The sequence below is a fragment of the Staurois parvus genome, unplaced genomic scaffold (genome assembly GCF_062004578.1).
Source record: "Staurois parvus isolate SC_StPar_1 unplaced genomic scaffold, SC_StPar_1.0 ptg000422l, whole genome shotgun sequence".
In the NCBI taxonomy this organism is placed as follows: Eukaryota; Metazoa; Chordata; class Amphibia; order Anura; family Ranidae; genus Staurois; species Staurois parvus.
The window spans coordinates 8056697-8078530 of NW_028318218.1; the positions used below are offsets into that span (position 1 = coordinate 8056697).

Sequence of the window (21834 nt, forward strand, 5' to 3'; positions counted from 1 at the left end):
AATCAGAGGAAGCCTTACATTTGTTGATAAAAACAAGGCTTCCTTGTGAATGACTCAATTTTGTTCTGGCAGCAGATGGTAAATTCCCATATTGCTGCTGGAACACAGTGCTACATAGAGTATATATAGCACCAATGGCAGAGGCATCTGTTGATAAAAGAAATAGTTCCTCTGGTCCAGCATGACCCAGCAAACTATTTAAAGTAAAAGTAAACCTGGGATAGTATTTTTTTATCTACAATGGCAAATTAATATAGGCTAAAAGCAGTTTAAAAATAAAAAAAGATTATGGGAAAAACGTTTGGTGGCTTTTCTGTTTATGTGGTGTGTGTTTCTTGTAGGTAAAGCTATAAACTAGATGTTGTTTTTTGGCCACTACTCCTCAGAACATTACAGGTGTCAATGGTGTTGGGTGGGCACAGACATGGGATGATTACTATGGACTCCCAATGACTTAAAGCAGAACTCTGAGCATTAGGACCCCCAACCACCTCACCTCTCCAAAGAGAGAGATTCCAGCACTCACCCGCCGGCCACCCTAGGAGCCATGATCAGGAAAGCCCGACGTCTCCCTTCTGCGCTGATCTCTGACAATGATCTGGGAATGAGTCGGACAACCTTCAGAAGCCTGCACTGCTGTACCCATCTCTGACAATGATCCAAGAACGAGAGTCAGACACCCTTCAGCAGCCCGCATTGCTGTGCCTGTGCCTCACCTGCTCCCCATCCAATGCATGTATTTTCTGGCGGGGGCGGCCCTGTGCCCCCCTGAAAATTACCGCCCAAGGCAAATGCCTTGCTTGCCTTATGGTAAATAGGCCCCTGTCATGGGACCCAGAAGCTGGTGGCAATCACTATAACAGCAGTGCCTATTACAGTGATTTCCAGCTTCTATGGGGATCTTACAGGTATGACACAAATATTTATATTGGCCCAAGCTAAACCAATGTAACTAGGCATATTAAAGGCATACCTGGAACTCAGCTTGTTTGCAATATGCAATTAGTGCTGTCAGGATTCAGGTAGATTCAGTTCTAAATATTATTTGCTCTCTAATTACAGAGAAAAGATAAGAGTTAAAAGGCTATATTAGTGATTTCTAGAGAATTTCTGATTTAAAATCAAAACCTTGGTTTTAGACTGGGATTGTTCTTTAACCACCTCCCGCCCGCCATATAAGGCATTGATGGGCGCAAGGTGGTTCTCTCGTTCTGGGAGGACATCACACGACGTCCTCCCATTCTAAGTGCGCAGCGCGGCGATTGGCAGTGCGCTGTGTCCCTCGGACACAGCGGATCACCGATCAATGGAAAGAGCCGAAGATTTCGGCTCGGTCATGTGATTAGCTGTGTCCAATCACAGCTGATCTCATGTAAATAGGGAAATGCCGGTTATCGGCATTTCTCTCCTCACGAGTTGTCACGCTGACAGCTCGAGAGGAGAGCCGGTAATCAGCATTCCTCGGAGGGGACATGTACACTGATCATCAGGGCACTGATGATCAGTGTGTCCTGATGATCAGTGTAGCCCCAGCAGTGCCACCTGTCAGTGTCCATCAATGCCAGCTGTCAGTGCTCATCAGTGCTACCTGCCAGTGCCCGTCAGTGCCACATCAATTCCACATATCAGTGCCTACTAGTGCACATCAATGCCACCTATCAGTGCTTATCTGAGCTGCCTTTCAGTGTCACCTATCAGTGCCACCTATCAATGCCAGTCAGTGCCACCTATCAGTGCCAGTGAGTGCCGACTATCAGTGCCCATCAGTGCTACCTATTAGTGCCACCTAACAGTGCCAGTCAGTGCCACCTATCATTGCCATATAGGAGTGCTGCCTTTCAGTGCCCATCAGTGATGCCTGGCAATGCCCATCAGTGCCACCTACCCGTGCCTCATCAGTGCCACCTATCAGTGTCCATCACTGCAGCCTCATTAGCGCATATCAGTGAAGGAGAAAAATCACTTATTTACAAAATTTTAAAACAAAAACTAAGAAAAAACTTTTTTTTTTCAAAATTTTCAGTTGTTTTTGGTTTGTTTAGCAAACAATAAAAAAACCCACAGGTGATTAAATACCACCAAAAGAAATCTCTATCTTTCTCAAAAGAATGATAAAAATGTCATATGGGTACAGTGTTGCATGCCCGCACAATTGTCATTCAAGGTGCGACAGCACTGAAAGCTGAAAATTGGCCTGGGCAGGAAGGGGTATAAGTTCCCAGTAGGCTAGTGGTTAAAGACTACTAGAAAAAATATAAAACACTACTTACCTCTGCTCCTAAACTCAAAGACGCAATCTCATCTTCAAACGCTGAATGAGTATCGATGTGTGGGGGAATGCCTGGGAAACAGTGGGAACACATTAGTATTTTTCACTGCTGGATGAAAAAAAAACAAAATAAGACTTGAAGACGATAAATTTATTTATTCTTTCAAAAAAAAATACACGTTAACACATACCCTCCCTTTTTCTAATCAATGTAATCATTTCTACAGCAAAGACTTAGCAAATAATCAAAGAACTAAAAAGCACTGAATTAATCAGTCCTTGCTCCTGATGGATTTTTCTGCCTAATGTAATTACACCAATCACACACACTCCACAACAAACTCAGTCAGAAGTCAGTTAAACTGGAAAGCACTAGGAGAAAACCCAGAATGACACATACAAAAACAATCTGCATGTAGATGGTGTCTCTAGTGGTATTTCAATACAGGACCCCAATGCTGGGAGACCACAGAGGTGACCATGGAACTGCTTCGCCAACTGTTCCTTTCTCTGCAGTGCTGATAAGGCTGGCACCAATTGCTTTCATATGGGAAATGTTTGGGCAAAAGAAGGAGTTCATTATGGACAGATGGAAGTTTTTCTTTCTATACTGTACCCTTTCTGACCATACCTGTTTATTTGGTGCTTATTAGCTGACAAAGCAAAACATCTTACTGATGTGATCATAGTAAAAATATATTTTTGCTTGTTGTGTATTTAGCACGTTAACCTTTGTCTGCTAAGCATGCCACCCTTGGCACTAACGTAAGGCCTCATGCATACTGGATGTTTTTAACACTGCTGTTAGGGGCATCTGGCGGTTTTTGTTTTTTTTTGCTTCTAAATGCCCTTGCATGTTAGCCTATGTGTCCATGCACACATAGGTATTTAGAGGAGTTTACAGGCAGGGAAGTTGAGGCTGAAAAAAAAAAAAAAAAAAACACCTCCAGAGTGTCTAAGAGCAACAGCATTTTGGGATTTAGCAACTGAGAGTTAATTCATTTCAATGACAGAATAAATTATTATTCTGGCCAATTAAATGAACATCCAAGTGCTTGCTGTGCCTAAATGTGATAAAAGCTACAAGTGTTTTTCTGCCAAAATGCTGCTGCCAGGAGAAAAGGCACCTAGGAGAGATGGGCAAATATCCACTGTGCATGAGGTCTAAAGTAAATGCAAACCCTAACAATCTAACAGAACCAACCATCTTGTCAGAAATTCTGAGCTGTCTTTTGCATACTTCCTATAATATCTTAAAGAGCCTTCCTAGCACTTGAGCACCAGAATGATTGCCTTTTGTTTTGTAGAGATCTGACAGCAGTAGAGAAGTTTAGCAAAAGACAACGGGGCAGAGATGACACCACACAGTCCACAAAAATGTTGTGCTATCACCCTAAACAAGACTTACAGGAGATGTACTGCATGGCTTTTTTTTTACATTTACCTTGACATACATTTCAACATATACCCCTTATAGTGATATGGTGCTTTTGTGTCTTCATCAGAAAATTATTCTCACTGGCTCACCTTGTCCTGGCTCATACTGGTTCACTGTTAGTTGGTCAGGCTTGTGTTTTATAAGCCCTTGTTGGAGGCATTTGTCCAGTAAAGCATTACAGGACTCTGGGAGACCTGTGAATACAGAAACATTATTACACACACTATGGATATATTGTGGATGATTACAAATAAAAAAAAATGAAATATACAGCAGCCTGAGACAATATATCTGTATTTTTGAAGGATAGTCACTACTTTTAAAATATAACACAAAATTGAACACGTTTGATGAACGATGATGTCACTCCTACTGTAAAACATGCTCCTCTGTCATTTTCACAGCAGAACGGAGATTGGGAGGCAATACACTTCTGGATGGAAGGAGGGAGGCACAGCAGCACTGGACTAGCTGGTGGCTGGTTGCTAAGACAGCCCTACATCCAAGCAACCAATCACCTGCTGGTTAACTTGAAAAGTTCACTTTGGCAGCTTCCGCTACCGCCTCGTCCTGTGCTGCTGTGCCTCCTGCCCTCCGTCCAAAACTGTGTGAAAGTCTCTGCGTCCTCTTAGCTGTTTGCTCGCTGTGTCCAGACATGCAACATTGGAAGTAGTGGATATCCGGCTGTTAGATTTTAGCAGAGTGGATCGTGGGCTTACAATCTAAGGTTCCCAACTCACATTCATACATGCACACACATACTAGAGTACCTGGAAAGGAGACTTAGTGCTCTGTGTTTAGTACATGGTGAGATATTGTACAGACTGTGGCAATAACAGAGAAGTGGGTAACTTGTGTATGGTGTGGCCAATGGAAGAGAGGCTAGCGTCCCCCATGTACAGCAAGGAGCTTCCTGTACAGGAAAGGTTGTATAATAATATCATGGCTCAAAATTTCAAGTCCTGAGCTGGGGGGCAGCATGAGAGGAGAGGGGGAAAGCGGGTTAGGAGGGGGGCAGCAGGACAGGTGGGGGGGCAGTGTCACAGGAAGGGGGGGGCAACGTGACAGGTGGGGGCAGCATCACAGGAGTGGGGCAGTGGGCTAGATGGTGGGCAGCGGGATAGGTGAGGGGCAGTGTCACAGGAGGACACAGCAGGATAGGTGGTGGGTAGCGTCACGGGGGGGGGGGGGGGAAGGGACAGTGGGACAAATGGGGGGCAGCGTCACACGAGGGGAGCAGTGGAATAGATGGAGCGCAGCGTCACAGGAGGGCAGAAGTGGGATAGATGGGGCGCAGCATCACAGGAGAGGGGCAGTGGGATAGATGGGGCACAGCATCACAGGAGGGGGGCAGTGGGATAGATAGGGGGGCAGTGGGATAGACAGGGGGCAGCATCACAGGAGGGGGCAGTGGGACAACTCTCACCTGTCCAGCAATGTCAGTGGAGAGGATCTTATGGTAGAAGGGGTAGCTGAGCTGGCACCTGGTTGTTGTGGTCAATGGCGGGTGAGTGCCGTGCTGCAAGTGGGGCTGTCCGCTGTCACACAGGTGGCAGGACTTGATGACCCCAGTGACTCCGGTCCACCGGTGGGGAGCGCCACTGCAGTTGAAGGCGGCATTGACGAGTTCCAGCATGTGGTTGGCCGTCCTCCAAGCCCTCCGGCGGTCAGCCATGTCCTCCACTCCATGGGCTCTCCAGGAGTGGGGGGTAGCTGTGTGGTGGGGGGCGTGCCTGCAGTCCTCCGTGGGTCTGTGCAGGACTCTTCTGCTCTGCCTGGACTATGCACGGGGAGGGATGAGGGAGAATCCGGAGGTCTTGAAACACTGGGTTGGACTGCACACTCGCCCCTACGTTATTTACTCGCCAAATGCCAGCAGGCGAGTGGAAAATTTGAGGCCTGATAATAATATAGTGTGCCTGTGCTTCATAGGAGCACACAACCATAGGGTCACTACTTTTAAAGTATAACTAACATACAACCAAAGGCAAAGCAATATTTTTATTTTTATTTTTTTTTTAACAGAGTGGAGGGGGATTAGAACATCTGTCAGATGTTTATTGCTGTATGTGTCCCCGTTTCACCTTCCTTATTTGTTTTGTTTACCATTCTCATTGAGAGTGAAAGTGAAAGAAAATCACAAACTTTGGTTTGTCACCGAAACAGAAATTAAGGAGGAATTTTCCAATAGAGATGCTAGCTGGTGAAAACTAAGGGTTCCCTCCCACTTCCTGTTGTGCCCTGGCATATACTATTTGTGTGCAACCTGTGCAGCTGCACAAGATCTCTCTAGGACCCATTTTTACTAGACATGAGTCAGTCATTGCTGAAATCCCCCCCCCCCCCCCACTGTCAAACAGACCTGAAAACATCTCAGATCTAGGGCAGGTGAAAAGTGGAAGAATAATTTTTTTGAGATTAGTGTTGTTCTGGTTTGTAATATCCAGATGGTATCAGTTAGTGAGCACCTCCTTCGCTTGCTGCCTTACTGGAATTGAGGAATACAAAATGATCCTCCCAATTGCCCTGGACACCCTTTCGACTGCAAGTAAAGGAGGGAGTTCATTGTCTGATCTTTGGATTTTAGATTATCACAATGGGTACTGGTAGTTGAATACGGGTTCCAAAATCTGATCTTGACCAGGATCCCTGGCAATCATGTCCTCCATTGTATGCTACTATCTTTCCTAATTTCTGTGAACCTTCTGATCCTGATTTAATTTTGTTTCTATGGGCTCTACATCCAAGGAAAGTGTCACCTACCTGCTATACCCCTCTCACTTGTATTCCATGAACAACCCCCGTGGGCTGCAACCCATAAGCTACATTTAACATTTTTGCGCAAATAACATTTTTACAGATCACTAAGTTTCTAGTAACTCAGTGGTGTTGAAATATCCTAAGTAGAACCAAGGCCACAATGAAAGGCTAATAAGGCACTGAATTGTACTTAGCATAAGCAGTTCCCTGACTGCGCCTGTAATAGGTGCTTGGAGCTCATCATTATTGTTAAACACCACCACAGCTTTTCTTTTAGCTATAATGACTTTCTATCCTGGTGGAATTTAAGTCAACAGGTTTCACTCCTTGCCAGTTATACACACAAAGGTCACATTTTAAGACTTACCACCAGGTAAAGGCTTGTCCTTGTCTATGTTATTATTATCATATCGGAACTCGTATCCAAAATGCTTCACTCGCCTGTGTTTTAATGCCTTCTGGTCTGCAATTATAAATTATTCTTTAAAGCACTTTTCAACAAATTATTGACAAAAAACAAATCTCTCAATACTTGCTCTGTATTTACATTAGAAGGCTTCCAAGTCACTGCTGGAATGAGGAGCAGAGCTGGTGGGAGAAAGGCTAGAACAGACAAAGTAGAACTATAGCAAAACAATTTTTTTTTTTAATTTTATAACTTGCATACTTACTGCAGTTATCCGACTCCCAGTGAATGCTTTCCAGCAACGTCAGTTCTTCTTCGGGAGAGACAAAATCTTCTACAATGATCAAGCCAGAAGGTAAGGGTGGAGGGGACGTTGCTTGTACACCAACTGTAAATTTAAAGTGAAAGCACCATGTTTTGGTCAGTTTCATGTTAAAGTTTCTCAATTTTTACATTGATGTTTGACATCAAGTTTTTATTTGTACTCAACTTGTATGTTTACTAATAAACAGTTATTACGGAGCGCAACCAAGGTGGAGGCCAAATTTGTAAATGCTGTACTTTTGGAGGACATACTGTATAAAGCCAGTGTGGTGTAAACTAAAATTATTGCAGGACAGTTGAAGAGTGTGATCATTTGTATCTACTAATATCTTAAATTGCAGTAGAAAACAAAATATACATTTATGATGCAGTCTAAAGCAGTCAAGCCTCAGTAAAGCACAGGGGCTTCTTGTGCAGGAAAAATTGATCTGGGAAGCAAAAACAAACTTTTACTTTTACTCCCCAGATATATTTTGGTTAAATATATCTGCGTTTACATTCCTTTAGCTGCATAAAACCACGGTAAACAGACTGAAAACACATAGTTCTTGTTTGTTTAAACACAGCTAGACTGAATGAACCTAGACACTGCTAAACATCTAAGAGTGCATTCAGCCATAGCAGTGCATTACACACTTTCAGATGAGTTTAGTAATTAGCTCCTAACGCATCTGGATGCATGTTATTTTGATGTCTGTGTGCATGGGGCCTAAAGCAGAATTTACTGTATATCTTACTAACCAAATTCCCCTGCTATAAGAGTCGTCACTTTCGTTGTCACGGTAGCTAAATGGACTACAGTGGTGAGTAAAGGTGTAGGGATCGGGCAATGGCTTCACTAATAACCCACCTCTGCCCTGCCTGTTAGGGCCTAACCACATCCGCCTTTTACCACAGTCTGCATGACTATCAAACAAGCTTTCTTGAATCCCATCAACCTGCAGTGCTGACGCCAAATGTAGTTTTTAGCAGCAACTTGCATGTCCCATGGAAATAAAATGCTACTTAATCCTGTCAATTAGTGGCCAGCATACTGATAGTCCCTGGAATTCATAAAGAGTGCCATAGAGTCTCATTAGAAATCTGTTTCCCATCTGCAACAAATGGTGCAACTTACCGTCAGATTTATGTAACTGTCACTAAGATCCATATGAATCGATTATATGAATCTGCTGCAGAATTGCCATGGAAAGAGTTTTGTCAAGAACAATACTCACATGTGCAATGAAATTTACACCCATAAAGAAGAGGACTTATTTACCATTACTTTCCCCATCACCATTATGGTGATATTTCTTAATTCATTTGTTGCACCAGAAAGTAAAAGTGTTGCACATAAGAACTATCTGAATTTGTTACATATGTAAGAAATAACAAAGAAAACTGTTGTACTGCTTTCATGAATTTGGTGTAGGACTTTCTAATATGACCATAACGCTAGAAAAGTGGTGTAAATGCTTTGTTAAAAATTTCCCCACTGTGTTAAAGTTAAAAAGATGTTCAACTGGAGATGCCCAGCTAAAAACACTGAAAATACTAACAACATGCAGAGCTGTTCACAACTCTGCTCCAAGCTACATCACTAATCTTGTCTCAAAATATCTCCCAAACCTCCTTCTCCACTCCTCCCAAGACCTACTGCTCTCTAGCTCCCTTGTCACTATCTCCCATGCTTACATCCAAGACTTCACCAGAGCCTCTCCCATCCTCTGGGACTCTCTACCCCAATCTGTTTAGCTATCTCCTACTCTGCCAACCTTTAGGTGATCCCTGAAAACCCATGTCTTCAGAAAAAAATCTATCCCACTTCCACCTAAAAAGTGAGCTTCTTTACAACCTATTAACTCACCACTACAAATTTATTACCTCAAGACTTAGAAGCTCACTGAATTTCTGGCAGATAAACAGATGTTTTTCTGTACTTCCAGCATTTTGAAAGATAATATGTTTTTGCCTAGATACACACTTTAATGGTAGAAGTATGATAGAAGAATATTAGGGTGTACAGCAATAACATTCCTTATCTGCTTTGCTGTGAAGCTTAGCTGAAATCATTTTAGAACTGATGTTCTTTTTTCTATGAAGGGCAAAAAAAAACAAGAGGAAAAAAACTGCAGGCTGTCTGTTTAGGTGTAAAGTGAATTCTTGAAACCACTTATAAACAGAATCAATAGCTATGCTCTTAGGTCCTATAATTCTGCTGCACTAGTCCTAAAAAGCTTGCTGTTCTGTTCTAAATTAGAGAATGAAAGAAAAGATCCCAGCATGAGCCTTCATCTAGCTCTGCACAGCGCTGTTCAATGAAAGCAATCCAATCTATCAGAGACTCCACTTAAGAGGAGATAACTGGAGGAAAGCAATACCTGTATCAACAAAACTCAAGTACAGAGTTATTTTCTGTTCCCAGTCACTAGATGGGAGCTCTTGACCACTGAGTGATGTATGAGCATTTATGGCCTCTTCAGTGGATGAATATGTGACAAATGAATAAGGCTTGTTCGGAGGCATTATTAGAGATTCTACAAATCCACATCTCTGCAGGACATCCACTAGCTGCTGTCTGCTCACGCCATTTCCCAGACCGCCATTGGACACGACCAGACTCTACAATAATGGAAAAGAAATGAAGGATTTCATAGAAAAGAATAACTTCTAACATTTTATTTGCTTAGGCTTGGTTGACACTGTATGCGATTTAAAATTGCACGGTTTGTTTGCAATTTCACCGTGTTTTCTGAAGATTTGTTTGCAACTTGTGAATATTTCCCAACGATTTCTTGCATTTTTCATTCCATTTTCTGGCGATTTCTTGCAATTTCCATGTCCTGCTACTTGTCAGAGGGGAAATCAGAGGGGATGTGGGGTAGGGCTGTATTAGTCACAGGGAGGAACAATGTGAGGGTCAGGTTTGAACAGGCAGAGATGGCAGGAAAAAACTAGGAAACGGTTAATAAACATTATCGCAAATCGCACATATTTAGACACACTTGCGTTTTGCAGTGTGATTTCTATTGTAGTCTATATGTGAAATCACAACAAATTGCAAAAAAAGTAATACAAGAACAACTTTTGAAATTGCGCTGCAGCAAATCGCATATGTTAAGACAATCACATTCACATTCAATAGATCTCATTTCAGGTATGATTTCAATTCCCAAATCGCACCTGAAATCGCAGCGGTGTGAACCAGGGCTAAGCCCCCGGTCACATCGGGTGCAATTTGGCATGCGATTTGCATGCCAGGTGACTTGCAAATCATGTGCCAAGTCTCACCCTATTGTGCACAATTACAGTGGTCAAATCGGAGCGGTTCCGACTTGGTCAGAGCTGCACCGATTTCTATAGTACATGCACTATTTTTTGTGTGATTTGCATAGACATCTGTGTCAGATGTGTTGCAAGTCGCACTTGAAATCATCATGTCCCCCAACTTTGAAAACGTGCGACTTCACTGTAAGTCGCACGATTTCAAAGTCGGGATTGATGTGACCGGGGTGTAAGGTTTGGTTCACACTGGATGCGATTTAAAATCGTGCGTTTTGTTTGCGATTTCACCGTGTTTTCTGAAGATTTCCCAACGATTTCTTGCATTTTCCAGTGCAATTTCCATTGTGGTCTATATGTGAAATCGCAACAAACTGCAGAAAAAGTAATACAAAAACTACTTTTGAAATCGCGCTGCAGCAAATCCCGTATGTTAAGACACTCACATTCATATTCATTAGATCCGATTTCAGGTACGATTTAAATTCCTAAATCGCACTTGAAATCGCAGCAGTGTGAACCAGCCCTCAAAGCAGAACTAAACCCATTGATTTAACCAGTTTAAAAAAGTTACATTCCCGCAACATGTCAAGAACTTAACTGTCACATTTGCTTGTGCTCTCAACCAAACTGTCAAACCATCAAATGGCTGGGGTCATAACTGATCACATGTGCAGTTGAGGATCAAAGAAAGGCTAAGGTGGTAGCTTCCCTGGTTGAAAACAATAGAAGGGTTTGTCCATTCAGGGCAAAATAACAGTGACCACAGACAGCCCACCCCCACCCTTAGGCATGAATACTTATTGAGCCATGGGTCTTTGCCAACTCCCTGAAATCCAAACAGAGAAGGGCTTCTGGGTGTGAAGGTGCATATGACCTTCCCCATGTGACAGTGTTCGGGCCACCCCTCTGTCTAAGCTTCGATACCTTACAGTAACTCAGACCTATTGAGATGTGGCAAAGCGGAGGCAGTGTGGAAATATAAACATGAATGGATTGGTGGGCTATCTGCATGCACTGTCAATAAGGCTCGGTTTACACTGCTGCGACCCCAAAGTTGTGCAACTTCCAATGTGTCTTTGCATTGTGACTTTCATGCACCTTTGGCCAATCATAACAATACAGAGGGGGATATTTACTACCACTGGTGCATACAGAATCTGGTGCAGCTGTGCACAGAAACCAGCTTCCAGGTTTAATTGTCAAAGCTTAGCTGAAAAAGCTGAAGTTAGAAGCTCAATGGTCCTACTGTATGTACAGCTGCACCAGACTCTGTGTTCAACAGTTTTAGTAAATCTCCCCCAGAGTGTGACACGATTCCTTTTCCTTCTACACTGATATCCTTTTCCTTTTTACTTCCTTCTTTCCTTATGTTGTATGGTGCTTAGCAGTCACCTTGTCTAGGTGGATAATGTGCTTTGGGAGGTGACAATGCTTGGGAGGAGATTTTGGGCAACAGAGATGGGCTGGGCCACAGGTATACAGCAGACAATGGACTAGGAGTGGAGTATAAAGTTAAAAAAAATCCTCAGATCATGTCACAGCCAAAGTTGCATTGATAAGATATGACTTCCTTGCGACTTTTGAGATTTTAATATTGCAGTCTAGGGCGCTCCAGTCACACCAAAGATGCAGCAAAGTAGTGCAGGAACTTTTTTTAGTTGCAGCAATTAAGAAAGCACCCATTGAAATGAATGTGTTTTGACTTGTCACACGACTTTCTGTGTCACAAGTCACAGCAGTGTGAACTAAAGGTACATTCCAGTCTAACATAAGAAGGCTACACAATGAGTTGATGAAATAAAGGCAGCAGCCCTTCCATTCTCTGGAACTTTAACCTCTTCTCTTTCCAGGCTGATTGAGGCCATCTATTACCTTTCTAAAATTCTTCATTAAACCCATCATCTTTTTTTCCCTAAAGTTCGATTTCCAAGAAAAGCATTGTAATGGAAGTCACTTTGGGTGGGGGGCCCATGAAACACAGCCCCCTTTGGAGAAGTGGGGAGACCCCTGTCTCAGCTCCCCATATCCCTATTATGTGTAAGTCACCCTGTGCCTGTTAGGGGTACAGGGTGGAATGTTATAATATTGGGGTGGGGGGGAGGTGTTCATTGTTCACTGCCATGCGGCTCCATCCCATTGTTCCATTGTGTGTCTTGCTTGGGAGCAAACTATTATGGGATGTATGGGTTTGTGTACGGTCTACTGCCAAGTGGTGTATCCCATTGTTCTATTGTGTGTCTTGCTTGGGAGCAAACTATTATGGGATATATTTGTTTGTACTGGCTTGGTGGGGGGTGTTTCCGGCAGCCCTTCCCCCTGATGGGACGGCCTGCTGACGTGTTTCCTGTACTGAGTGTGTATTTCCCTGCCCTGTGTATATATCTTGTATCTGTAAAAATAAAGCAGCCCATTTCCTCTTTTAATACGAGTCTGGTGCTGTCTCGTCTTGTATGGTCAGCGGTGGTGTCCGTGGATCTGTGTTCAGACAGGGAAGCGGGAGTCTAACGGAAATACCCTAGTGCAGTCGGGGTCCGGTTCCGTTACAAGCATATCTGTATTTTATTTGTGAAGTCCCTGACCCTTAAAACATAACTGAACAGATTTTTTTTTTATTTGGCTAGAGCAGGGAAAGGTTGGGACCACTGGTTTTTATTGCTGTCTGTCTGTTAGGGAGGTTCACTCGCACTAGCTGTGCAATGTCACCAGGAATGACAGTGAGGGTAAATCCAAAATGTTGAGTTGCCCACCAGAATAGGAATACAAAATTCTTCCGCTTAAAGGAGGCACCTGTTCCACTGACAGTTGTCTAAAGGGGGAATTTCCCTCAGACTGAAAGGATATCCTCTCACTTCCTAAGGAGTCTACATGACAGAAACTGATGACAATCTCTCTAATAAAAGACACAGATGGAAAAAAACTGGACCAGCTTTACCCTCCAATGCAAAATAATAAAAACAATGTTGTAATATATTGCAGCTTACCAATCATTAGATGTGATGGCTGCATTACCTTTCCTTTGTTAGGCTTTTTCCCCACTGGTTTCACCTGGTGATCTGATCAGTAACACACTTCTTGTATTAGAGTGTCTCCACTCTAGAAGGAGAAAAGAGACACCTTTGGACAGCAACATTGTCAGTCTGGGTGAGAGTGTTAGATGGGCTAGCAGATTTAAAGCGGTAGTAAACCGCAACTTGGAAAACAAAAATTAAAAAATCCTGAAAGGTAATGTCATAAAGTACTAGTATGCATCGCATACTAGCGAATTATGAAAGACTTACCTTAAAACTAAGCCCTCCAGTGGCACGCTGTCACCGCTGACAGTGCTTCCATCTTCCTTTTCGGTTTGCGAGCTCCAGCTGTCTGACTGGCCGAATGATGATGTCACTCCAGCGCATCTGTTTGGGAGTCACAGGCCATGGCACAGTGCTCTAAAGGAGCTGCACGGGTATGCCGTTCCCTCAGAGCGCATGCGCCGGCTGTCATAAAGAGCGAATATCTCCTAAACAATGCACATTTAGGAAATATTCATTTTACTTAAAGGTAAGCTTTATTATAAGCTTACCTGTAGGTAAAAGATACAAAAGTGGGTTTACTTCCACTTTAAATACAATAACAAATTGAAGTTCAAACTCCAGCTAGTACTTTATAGGCAGTTACAGCAAACTGTTTTTTTTTCCTTTTGGGATAAATCTTGATCTTTTGAGATAATGATTTTAAATAAATAAAAGCTGACAATTTTAAGCACCCGTCAGTGATGGTTTGTCTCAACTTTATAACTGCTACATCTGCAGGACAACTTGTTTTGTTGAAAAACAACAGACTTACTGGCTTACTATTTTCAGCTGGTAAGTCTGGCTGACAGACTTAGCAGGTGGAAATTAAGATAAGAAAGCCTAAAAAAGAAATTTAATGCAGTCATCACATCCAAGAATTGGTAAGTTGCAATATAATAAATGTCTACTTTTGGGTTTAATTCTACTTTAATATCTAATATTACACTTGCCGACCGTGCTATAGCTGAAAGACGGCTACAGCATGGTTGTCCAGTTCTGGGAGGGCGTTCATCCACAACCCCGTACGACCCCCCCCCCATCCATCAGGTGCACCCTGATCACAGGCCGGGGTAAAGGGCAAATCACAGCTACCCTCTTCCATGTAACCAGCTGTGTCCAATCTCAGCTGATCACATGTAAACTTACTGGGTATCAGCAGTCCTTTCCTCACACGCTCTGTCTGTATGAGGAAAGGAGAGCTGATAACCGTCAAGGCTGTCAGAACTTTGTTTACACCGATCATCAGAGCCATGAGTATCAGTGAAGCCCCATCAGTGCCAATTAGTGCACATCAGTGAAGAAGAGAAATTACTTCTTTGCAAAATGTTATAACAGAAACTAAGAAAAACATTTTTTTAGTAAAAGAAAAAAACCCAGTATTGAATAAATACCAACAAAGGAAAGCTCTGTCTCAAAAAAACATGATACAAGTTTCATTTGGGTACAGCGCTGAAAGCTGAAAATTGGCCTGGGCAGGACAATTGGAAGCCATTTTATTTGTGGAATACCTTGGAAGGATGGGAGACAGTCTCTATGCCTTCATGTTTCAGAAGAACATTCTTGGCCTTTGCTTGCTTTCTAAACTGCTTCTTCTCCTCTTTGCTGAGTTTTGGTCTTGAGTTAATCATATGCTCCAAGCTTTGTTCTGATGGTGAAGACTGAAAAAGAGAAAATAAAGGTATGTAATCAAACGGGGCAATCACTAGTGTGTTCAGACTCATTTATTATAGCAAAGTACTATATGTGTAGCACAAGAAAACCCCACAGAAACCAATCATCAGCCAGTTTTACTTGTTTGAAGTCTCTATGCTGAAAGCTAGTTTGTGGACTAGGTTAGTACAGTCTGCAACACTTTACTGAATATATCAACATGTAAGAAACTGACGATATTATCCAGAGCACTGAGGTTGAAGCAGGACTCTATAGTCTGTATTTTGCTTTTGGTTGCTTCTCTGAGTGCTGCAGGATTCCCCATTGCAGTCAGTGGGGCAGCAGTACAAAGCTGGAGGCTGGTGGGGAAATTTCTTGGAGCTAGATGTAAATTTTAGCACTTTTTTGCACACTTCGCTCCCTGATAGTCAATAACGTGACCCTGACCCCAATTGTCAAAAAGATTTGGCTGCAAAAGAAGACTAAATATGTCCATTAGCCCACCTTGCCAAACACTGATCTTTTAAAATCTGCGCTTCAGGTTGTACAGAATCAGATCTCTTATTACCCCGTGTCCAGTATTTCCTCCTGCTGACCAGGGATCCAGCTCCTGACCAGTTCTGGGATCCTCCCAGAAAAATTAAAAGTCAGCAGCTACGGAAACTTACCTGTCTAGGGGTCCAGCGCTGTCCTCACCAACTACTGACCCGAACACCCCACTGACAAACCACCCCATCCCGCAAGTAATTGACCCCTACTGACAATCCCCCATCCCCCAACTACAGTCCACTCCCCCCACCCCAACAACTACTGACTACCACCCACAGGCCCCTCCCCAACCCACAAACTACTGACCCCCAATGCTCCCCCCCTCTGAAAGACCACCACCCCCAACTACTGCCCCCTTCTGCCATTAACAGCCCCCTTCCAAACTACCACCCTACACTGACAGGCTTACACTGCCAAAAATTCCACCCCTCAAATGTCACCCCTCGGCTGTCAAGGTGACCAAGTTTGTGTCGTGCCCGTGTCCCTGCTGATCATCCAGCATGTTAGGAGTTACGTGGTCGTGCCTGTGTCCTGATCAGCTTGTAGCATGTATGGAGTTACTTGTATCCTGATTGGCTTAGCTCAGTGCTGGGCTTCTTGTGTCGGAATCTGGCGCACGCACAGTTCATACAAGGGATAACAATCGTCACAGGATAGATATCTACACCCGCATAGCAAGTAAGGGAAACCGGAAGTGAAGCTTTGGGGCTTCACAGCTGGTTTCTTACTGCACATGCATGAGTCGCGCTGCACTTTGTGAATGCTTCCATAGTTTTCTGGGGGGGGCCCATTCGGTTTAGTTAGCCGTGGCGCATCTGACTGGAAGTGGGAGCAGGTACCTGTCATAACCAGGTACCTGCTCCAACCTACCCCCCAAAAAGTGCCAAATGTGGCAGTGGAGGGTGCAAACAAGCAAAGCTAGCCCTTTTGGGTGGAGCTCCACTTTAACTATTAAGCAAAATAAGCACATGCTAAGGGCACCAGGGAGTCTGTCCCCAGTCAATCAAGCATTTAAATTATAAGTGCACTTTAAAGGTGACCATACACTAGGTGAACTTCGGTCAGAATTTTTTTGTTTTAAGAACGTTGGTTCGATTTTTACAATCATTAATGGGGTTAAAGCGATGTTCATTTTTTACCATAATGATGAGAAAATTTTGAAGGAACATGATGGAAAATGTTTCTGGAATGAAAAAATGTCTAAACAGTGAATGTAGTTTTGGTTGGAAAATTACATTAATTCCAAAATCAAATGTTAAAATTCTGAAGTACTTTCAAATTATATTTGTCAAGGCATTGAATATACTGAGAATTGTCGGACAAATGTATGTACACAGTGTATGGTCAGCGTTAACTCTTTCGCTGCCAGGTCCACACGTTGTATAGACCTGACAGCCGAGGGTTTTACACACAATTCCGGTAGCTGCAGCTGTCAGGATTATGTGAAAGTGCCAAAGTACTCTCATAACACCCCTCCCCCCCAGCTCCCACCATATATCCCAGGCTCTGCTTGCCCATCTGCAGACCCGGGAGCGGCATAGCGGGTGCCACCAGGTAGAGGGGAGGAAACTGAGTGGACACATTTTCACTCTCCTCCCTTTCTTGTTGGTGACCTAGAAGCAACATGGATCACTTCTGGGTCCCCCTGTCAGTTTCTCAGGCCAACATAGCCAGGAAAGAATGTATTGCAATGCAATCTGCATTTTATTACATTCAGTGGAGCACGAGAGACATCCAGGGTCTTTTAGACCCAAGATGTTTCATTAAAGAGAAAGATGTCTCATTAAAGAGTCACCAAAGAATCATCACATAGGGGACTTTTTGTTCTTGTGCAATGAAAAAAGTTTAAAATTATTTTTAAATTGTAAAAAATTAAAGTCACACCCAAGTACATAAAATACCCCAAAAATATTTGAGGCCCCCCACCTCCACATATATGCATGTACGAACGTAAATGCATATATATATATGACTATGCATGAGAATGTTGATTGCGATGCACAGGTTACATATCACAGGGTTCTGAAGTGTGTTATGTACAAAGTGCAGTGTTAAGTGGTTTGCAATGTACAGAGTGCAGGGTTCAGGAAAGCGCTATGTACAGAGTGCAGGGTTAAGGGATGTGCTACAGAGTGCAGCATTTAGGGGTGCGCTACACACAGAGTGCAGGGTTCAGGAGTGTGTTACATACAGAGTGCAAAGTTCAGGGGTGTGCATGGAGATCATTCTTGCTCTCAGATTCTGGTGATCTGTCCCCGTCGTGAGTGCATGCAGGGATCTGTTAAAAGATTTCTGTGTTTACAAGCAAAAGCTGGGAGTAGAGGGTGAGAGCCGAAAGTGGTGGAATAGAGTTCCCGCTGCAAAACTGGGTGCGAGGGCCACATGGCTCTGATCTACATATGTGCTCTAGGGTATCTGCTTTCAGAAAAGAATATAAAGCTTTGGGAGTTTTATACAATCTTCAGGCCTAAATTGATTTTTTTTTTTTTTTTTAAACGTGTGCATGCAAAAACAGCTCTGGCAGTGAAAGGGTTAAACAAAATGCAAATCCCCCCCCCCCCTTTTGCCCAGAGCTCATCATTCCCCTCCAGAGATGTATGCTTACTTTTACGCTTACTAAAAACGTTTTCTGAGGCCATGGTTTATTTACCTCCTGCACCGCAATACCTCACTGGCCCCCTACAGATTTCAGTGTAATTGTCTACCTATGTCTCCCAGCTGGGTGCATACAATAAAAAAAATGATTAATTAATAAAATAAATTATTTTCAATTATTTTTTATTAAAGAAGTGATTTCCCTCATAATTTCTAAATAAAAGGCCCCAGTCATTTGGTTGTAATTAATGCCCAATCTGCTACACAAATAAAATGAAAACATTTTTATTTAATATACGAGAGGTGTTCAAGTCAAACCAGGACTTTTAAATTTATATAATAAAAGAACAAATTTCAAGGAGAGAAAACTGCATTTATTTTTCAAAATACTCCCCTGCTACATTTATGCACTTATCCCAGAGTTTAACTAGTGCCTGTAAAGCTTTGGCATAGAAAGATTTGTCAGTACGCCTGAACCATCGAAGGACAGCCTGTTTCACTTCGTCATCAGTGCTGAAATGTTGACCTCGTTTCTTGTGCAATTTCACAACAGGTTATGTGTCGATTATCCAGGATCAGACGTTCCACTGGAACAGGAAGGACTTCTGTGGTCTGGGAACCGTCACGGCCGAGATCGTCACTGACAGACGTACAGCCATCTTTGAAATGTTTACACCATTCAAATGTCTTACTGCAGCTGAGTGTCTCATCACTGTACTGTGCTTCAAGTCTTCTGTAGATATCCACGAGTTTTACACCTTTGCTCATGAGAAACTTCATCCCCACACGCAAGAACTCTGCTATCTGCCATCTTGATTATTGGTCTCTAGACTGGCCCGTGACATGTGCACCGTCTATCAGTAATAGGACATACTTGCCACTTACTACTACATGCAGCACAATAGCATCCCTTTTTATACCAGTAAAATTAAAAGTCCCAGTTTTGTTGTGGATTCTGGCCTGGGACAGATCTGGAAGAAAGTTTTATATATTTAGAATTTCTTATTTCACAGCTCTTGTTGAAACTTAAAGCAGAGTTCCACCCAAAAGTGGAAGCTCCGCTTGTTTGCCTCCTCTGCCATATTTGTCACTTTTTTGGGGGGGGAGCGGATACCTGGTTCTGACCACCGGCACCTCTGGTTCCTCCCCCATTCTGAATGCCCCCATTGCAAGCAATGTGAGTGGACTGCATATACTTTAAGTCCATCTGCTGCAGGTTCCTGTGAATGAATAATGTGGCTGTGCGCCACTTTCAAAATGTGACAGCAAGTACAGGGAGAGGAACCCTGCAGGGTTGTCCTGGAAGCCTCCAAAATTGATTGCCCCTAAGGAATGACCTCAGAACATCCCACAATGCAGTGCAGGTTTCTCAAAAAGGTATGGAGATTCTGCAGTATGCATCAGAGAAATCCCAGGATATCGTGCAGCAAGTTTGGAAAGTTATCTGTATCAACTGGCACCAAGCCAGGGTTACTTTGCTCAGGGAACATTTACGTAATTTTTTAACGTTTTTTCTTATCAGGGTTAAAAAGGACAATTATTTTATCTATTTTTACATTTGATATACTGAATATTAATCTGGTATAGTATTCTATTTAAGCAGGCAAAGCACTATATTCCTTCTCACATGAAGCAATATCATTATGAGCTGGAAGAAGCCTGTTTACAGGAAACCCTAATCAGAGCAATAACTTACCCATATCAGATGGATTAAGACGGCCATACACTAGTAGATTTGTGAACAAACATTTGTGCGGAATTCTAGACTTGATGAATGTTATTGAAAATTGCTTTCAAGTGTCAATTTTGGAACGAATGGACTTGACTGAACAAAAACTATACACACTGTTAGAAATTCAGCCTTTAGCTTGTATAAAGCAGTCCATAGATGGAGCGATTTTCTTTCCTGAAGAATCCCTCCTGTGGAGTTATTGTGTTCGTCCCGCCCCGGTCTGGAGAGTACACCTGACAGGCTGGTTATACCTACATTGATCAATCAACTTGGGTACACAATCTGCCTGCCCAAACCTGGTTTGAATTTCAGCCGATCCCTGCTGAACCGGCCGAGATTTGAACAGTCTATGGCTGGCAAAAAAGCAGTGTGAACAGCAAACTTTGATAAAGAATTTATAGAGGTTTCAAGCTCTACTGAATCTTTTAAAGTACCATTCAACTCCAGTTTGTAAATACTGAATCTAATGGGAGTGCCAATTGCTACTTTAACCCCTTCACAACCGTGCTATAGCCGAATGACGGCTGTAGCATGGTTGTCCAGTTCTGGGAGGGTGTCATATGACATCCTCCTAGAACGTGCCCTCAGCAGTGCGCACCCGCAATCTCTGTGATTGCAGTGTCCTACGGACACAGCTGATCACACGACGAGGTAAAAGGCCAATCACAGTGGCCTTTTACCACGTGACCAGTTCTGTCCAATGACACAGCAGATCACCGAGTAAATACAGTTGCTGGCAGCGTGAGGATAGTACTGCCGATAATCGGCAAATGTCACACAGCAGATCGGCACTGATAATCAATTCCCTGCAGTGCCACCCACCAGTGCTGCCCAGCAGTTGCGCCTATCAGTGCCCAACATTGCTGCTTATCAGCGCAGCATCAGTTCCGCCTTATCAATGCCCACCATCGCCACCTCATCAGTGCTGCATATCAGTGCAGCCTTATCAACACACATCAGTGAAGGAGAAAAATTACCTATTTGCAAAATTTTATAATAGAAACAAAGAAAAACTTTTTTAAATTTTTTTTGCTCTTTTTTTGTTTATAATGCAAAAAATAAAAACCCCAGTGGCGATTAAATACCACCAAAAAAAGCTCTATTTGTGTGAAAAATGATAACTATTTCATATGGGTACAGTGTTGCATGACCGCGAAATTGTCATTCAAAGTGCGACAGCGCTGCAAATTGGCTTGGACAAGAAGGGGGTAAAAGTGTCTGATAGGCAAGTGGTTAAGCACACTGCTATAGGCTTCAACAAGCTTCAAGAAGTGCTGAAGCCTGTTAGCAGCTTGTTTAACCACTTGGTAACTGACCGTTTACAATGTACTGCGGGCGAGCAGTCGCTGTAGGCAAAGCGACATGCCCGTACATACACTGTGGTTGTACACAGTGGAAGTCTGTCAGCTAGTCCCAGCCAATGATTCACAGCCGGGACCTGCTGATTGGCTGTATACAATTACAGCCCAGAGCTCTGTGTTAAGCAAATATTTAACTCTTTGATTGCCCTAGATCAGGGGTCCCCAAACTGCAGCCCACGGGCAGCATGTGGCCCTTTGCATGCTTTTATTCGGCCCTTGGGGCACTTTTCCTTCCACTGATATGAAGCACTATCCTTTCCACTTACACCAATGATGGGGCACTATTCCTCCCACTGACACCAATGATGGGGCACTATTCCTCCCACTGACACCAATGATGGGGCGCTATTCCTCCCACTGACACCAATGATGGGGCACTATTCCTCCCACTGACACCAACACCAGGGCACTGTTCCTCCCACTGACCCCC

The 21834-nt window shown here is 43.2% G+C and overlaps 1 protein-coding gene across 1 annotated transcript in view; it reads right to left on the minus strand.

Moving 5' to 3' along the window:
- Positions 1 to 21834, minus strand: part of ALKBH8 (alkB homolog 8, tRNA methyltransferase) — a 78495-nt gene that overhangs the window by 44975 nt on the left and 11686 nt on the right. Inside the window, exons 2-7 of the mRNA XM_089687298.1 lie at positions 15026 to 15175; positions 9561 to 9801; positions 7139 to 7261; positions 6835 to 6930; positions 3797 to 3901; positions 2271 to 2341 (exon numbers count right to left, since the gene is read on the minus strand). Of these exons, the coding sequence (XP_089543424.1) occupies positions 2271 to 2341; positions 3797 to 3901; positions 6835 to 6930; positions 7139 to 7261; positions 9561 to 9801; positions 15026 to 15175 (786 nt within the window). The remainder of the gene's footprint in view (positions 1 to 2270; positions 2342 to 3796; positions 3902 to 6834; positions 6931 to 7138; positions 7262 to 9560; positions 9802 to 15025; positions 15176 to 21834) is intronic.